Below are 5,299 nucleotides of genomic sequence, written 5' to 3'. Positions count from 1 at the left end.
ATAAAAGCTCTCTCTAAATATATACAAACGGAAGGATAAAGATATAATTGAACTATGTATAAGAAATAATACATAAAATAGAATAATAATAAAAATAAATAAATAAAATAATCTCTGGTCACGTTCACACTATTATATACAATATTCACACTATCGGCATGAGGATCCCTAAGCCATATAGTGGGAGTCCCCCCCTCCGTGTGAGAGGTAGAGGTTCTAGCACATCTCTCTCACCGCGTTACTGGTAGAGTAAAATATTGAACATCACAATTGGATAGGACCACCCATAGCTCAGTGGTTAAGACACAGTCTTATCAATTTGATGTCTATTGGCGGTGCCGGTTCGAATCCGGCCTTGGACGTTGACTTTTTTTCATTGAGTGGCGGTCCCACAAAATGAAGAACTTTGACCCCCAACCATGGTTAGGCAGTATAGGACTCCAATGGGAGTCTTGGCCGAAAAAAAACACCATTGGATGAACGGTTTGGCAGAGCATAAAGTACAACCAAATATTAATTTTTATATATTGGTATAATTTACAGCGAAAAGCATCTTTTTTCCCATCAGTGCCTCCTATATCAGTTCCTCCTATATCAAGGATGATTTTTTTCCAGATCTCTGCTGAGGGGCTTGCGGAGAGTCGGGTTGGCAACTCCCTGGATCGAGAAACCCACCCTCCTTAGTAGAGTACCCTTCCTGCTCTACGACGGTCTGCTGGTAGCGATTGTCGTCTACATGCTTTGCTGCTATGGCTACTCGATTACCACCATAACGATACCATTCCAGGTAATTTTGTTCATGGACTATTTTTTGTTACTTTCTAAGAATGAATCTAATCACTGAAGGACTCTTTGACTCTTTATAGGAGTTGTGCGGATTGGGAGTCAGCACATCCAACTTCATCTGTGCTTTGCTTGTTACCTTCTACCAAGCCCACTACAGTCAGGACCTGAAGAGAATCACCGACAACATGGACCGGATAGCAGAGAGGATCTTGGCTAGCGACCTAAGAGGCGCAGACCACTTCTTGCAACTATACAAGAGAACCTCCAAGTTAATGGCCATCCTCACAGACTATTCCATATTCTTCAGCTTCACCCTCCCGATCGTGTACTGCTTCCCGGTTCCGGTGATGGACTGGATGGAAGGACATTACCGCTCCAGGCACCCCGTGAGGATCGCCAATCCTTTCAACGACAAGATCCCAGGAGTCTATGAGCTCATTGCTATTGTCGTTGCTTGCAGCATCGCCTTCTCCACTTCGAAGAAAGCCGCGATGGACTGCCTCTTCGTTACATTTTTCAGCATCCAGAGCGACTTCTTGAAGTACCTCTCGGTCGCGATGAGTGAACTACAGAAAGAATTAAGGGATGAGGATAGCCCACTGACCAGAAATAAATTGATTACGTGGTTCAGGCTACACCAAGATATAATCAGGTTAGCGAAGCATTATTATTCATAATCAATACATGATGTTATACTGATGAATAGTTGAACGTTGATTTATATAAATGAAAAGAAGATGGTTGCACTCCCAACCCAAGGCTATATGAGACAAATTAATACTAAAATTAAGAAAGAGGAGAGGTCAAAAAATAAAATACATAAGAAAATCTAGTAAGTAAATATATGTACAAAATGAAAATTATTTAAAATTTAAGTTCTGAAAAAAATTAGAAAGAAAACGTATATGTAAGTAAAATAACAGGAATAAAGATATAAGATATAAAGTTACATAAAAACAACTTTATATAACTTTATTAATATTATTTCTTTAATCCTGTTAGTTCACTTACATATATGTGTTTCCCCTCTTTTTTACATAACTTTAATTTTAAATAATTTTCATTATGTATATTTACTAAATTTTCATGTATTTTAGTTGTTGTTCTTTCCTCTCATCCTTTTTCTCGTATAGCCTTTATCTTGTATACATTTTCTTTCAACATGTTTATGTATCTATATTGTTAGTCATTTTCTAATCATTATGTAATTCCATTTATTTATCATGGTTGTTATTTTCTTTTTGTTTTTTCTTAGCCCCAATGAGGCTTAAATTTCTGGCCGAAACGTTGGCACTGATAAATAAGTTCTTACTCATTGGTGTTCTAAACTGACCGCATCACAAACCATCTTCTTCTCATTTATATAACGTTATACAATTTCAAAAAGCTTTTTTTTTATTTATTGCTATTTACAGCTGTATTTACATTAAAATACAACTAGTAAATTTGATGTAGGATCAAAATGGAGTGACACTGGCATAAAGAGAAACTACTCATTGGTAGTACTCTAATAATATATTTGCACTAGAAGGTTTCGAGGCCATCTTCTTTTCTGGCATCTCAGGGGATTGCCAGAAATAATAGAGGAAGCAAGGTTAGAAACTAGAGGGTTTTGGTGGTTAGGGAGTTTATAATGGAAGGACATCTGGTTCGGGCTTGATCGGTTGCATATGGAACATTAAGGTCTTTATGTATGATTTTATTTGTGACTAAGTAACGAGCACTGAGGATTTTACAAAGGATTTTGGATTGTAAGGATTGGATACTAGAGGAATTAAAAGGTTTAGTGGAGCCCCAAAGTTCAACTAAATATGTTTAAATTGGTCTTATTACAGTCATGTAGATCTGTCTTTTGTAATGGATTGAAAGTTTAGACCGTTTGTCTAGTAAGTGCTGTAATAGTCGGAATCGATGTTCAGTTTCCTGTCTATTCACTCTTGAATGAAGATTCCAAGTTAGTTGTTTGTCCAGATGTAGTCCAAGGTACCAGATCTGTTCGACGGAGGAAAAAGCAACATGCTTAAAGTATACTGTAGGACAATCAGTAGATTTACAACGAAGTTGATTTTATGGGATTTGTTAGGATTTATTTGGATCCTTCGATTTTGGTACCATTCTTCGTGGTTTGTGATATGGGATTGGGGAGTTTGGGATGCAATTGAAGGGTAATTACTGGCTGCGAGATGTCAGCTGTATATACCGTGTAGAAAAAACCTGGAATTAAAAAGCGAACTATTCTTTTCTAACTTTAATGACACATTTTTCCTTAAACCACTGTTTGACATGTTTCAGGAACACCAACGATCTCATAGAGACCATTTCACCAGTTATCATAACCTATTACATGACCACGATTGGTATTGTGGTTTGTGGAGCATTCGTCCAGTCCATGGTAACGTATGTTAGGAACTTTAGAAATTGGCAGACATACATAATATGTAGTAAGCACTATGATAACCTATCGATGTTTCAGAAAGAAAATGAACTCTTCATTCAGTCTATAAGTATCGGTGGCTACATCATGATTACCTTGATATACTACTTCCTATTGTCCAATACCGCCGATGAACTGACAACAGAGGTAGGTTTATTGTATAAAAATTAATTTGGCAACAACGAAGAGAAATTATAGATATTTTAAAATAATGGTAGTATCGTACTTCTTTATAAACAAAGGTGTTTATAAAACCAGTTGGCCTCACACAAGACTGAACAGACAAGAAACTGCACGCAGATTCCGACTATTACAGCACTTACTAGACAAACGGTCTAAACTTCCAATCCATTACTAAAGACTGATCTACATGACAATAATAAGGCCCATCTGGACATACGGAGTTGAGCTTTGAGAATCCACTAAACCTTCGAATTCCTCTCGTATCCAATCCTTACAATCCAACATCCTCAATGCTCCTTATTTTGTTACAAATAAAACTATCCATAAAGACCTAAATGTTCCTTATGTAACCGATCTAGCCCGAACCCGATATCGTTCCTTCCATAATAAACTCCCTAACCACCCAAACCCACTAGTTTCTAACCTTGCTTCCTCTTCCATTCCTAGCAATCCTCCGAGGGGCCTGAAAAGAAGATGGCCTCGAGACCTTATATCGTAAAATGTTTTTGGAGTTCTACTACTAGGTAGTTTCTCTACATGCTGTATCATATCATTATGATCTTACTTTAAATTTGCTAGCTGTATTTTATATACAGTTGTAAATGTCAATAAATAAATTTAAAAAAAAATAAATAAATTAGAAAATCGTTGATTGGGTGTGGTCACAAGAACTAAAATAGTAATTAAACTATTCATTGTGAACATTTCGCCCCACTTTGCAGGGCTTCATCAGAAGATACAACTAAAATAATGATACGAAGTAAGAGAATAGATAACATGAAATAAAAGTAAACTAAGGTATGCCAAAACATAATTTAAAATATATGAAAATTTAATTTAAAATGACCAGAGTAAATGAAAGACATTAAAAATAAGATAAACAGTGAAAAGTAGAAATAAACAAGAATTATAAAAAGGTATTGGACTAATATTGAAAATGAAAATTATAAAAAAAAAAATTCCAATAAAAGGAAATATATATTTTATCTACTTTTTTATTTCTTATTATTTCCGTTTTCATTAATTGTTTAATATCTTTTTGTAATTTTTTTTTAATAATACATTTCACTATACATTTTTTTTATTTTATTTCATTTACTTTGTTCATTTTTATATACATTTTCACATATTTTAAATCATTCTTTACCATACCTTAGTTTACATTTATATTAGTTATCTATTCTCTCACCAGAGCATTTTCCTTTTATGTGCTTAGATAAATTATTATTCATAAATTATATTCATCTTCCAAACAAAGAACAACAAAACCGAGGTCTCTTGCAACTCTACTTTTACGGCCTCAGGAGGATAACTCAGGATCCCATAAAATGGTCCTATAATTATATCAGTGATCTTTTAGTTATTACAATTATTTGCTTGAAAAAAATTTAATTATTATTAAATTACTATTTTTCTTTTAATTTTATGGGGCAGCTGCTTCTCCTGCCCCCCTCTGTGATCATTTATAAAAGTGTATTAATTGGAGTTTTGTTATTATTAAAATTAATCACTCTCAAACGATTGATTAATAAATATATTAAATTAAAAAACTAAAAAATATATATTTTATTGCTCTGATGACAAGGCACAGAAGTTGGCGTTCGTAGTGTACAGTACTCCGTGGTACGACATGAAGAAGAGGAACGCAGACATGGTGCAGCTGGTAGTGACGATATCCACCAGGCCTATAGAAGTCACTGCCTACATGGCACCTACCTTCCTCCTCAACAGGGAGACCTACGCCAAGGTAACTTCTATAGCAACTTATTGTTAAGTACCTTATAGAAGTCACTGCCTACATGGCACCTACCTTCCTCCTCAACAGGGAGACCTATGCCAAGGTAACTTCTATAGCAACTTATTGTTAAGTACCTTATAGAAGTCACTGCCTACAGG

At 35.1% G+C, this 5,299-nt stretch overlaps 1 protein-coding gene across 1 annotated transcript in view; it reads left to right on the top strand.

Annotated features, from left to right (window-relative positions):
- Positions 1 to 5,299, top strand: part of LOC136796367 (odorant receptor 4-like) — a 14,564-nt gene that overhangs the window by 3,725 nt on the left and 5,540 nt on the right. The window contains exons 2-6 of the mRNA XM_067049912.1: positions 616 to 787; positions 867 to 1,438; positions 3,079 to 3,178; positions 3,260 to 3,367; positions 4,989 to 5,150. Coding sequence (XP_066906013.1) covers positions 616 to 787; positions 867 to 1,438; positions 3,079 to 3,178; positions 3,260 to 3,367; positions 4,989 to 5,150 — 1,114 coding nt within the window. The remainder of the gene's footprint in view (positions 1 to 615; positions 788 to 866; positions 1,439 to 3,078; positions 3,179 to 3,259; positions 3,368 to 4,988; positions 5,151 to 5,299) is intronic.

This window comes from Halyomorpha halys, unplaced genomic scaffold (genome assembly GCF_000696795.3).
Source record: "Halyomorpha halys isolate HHAL.00 unplaced genomic scaffold, Hhal_1.1 Scaffold21.1, whole genome shotgun sequence".
In the NCBI taxonomy this organism is placed as follows: Eukaryota; Metazoa; Arthropoda; class Insecta; order Hemiptera; family Pentatomidae; genus Halyomorpha; species Halyomorpha halys.
This window is presented reverse-complemented; position numbering and strand designations above follow the sequence as displayed.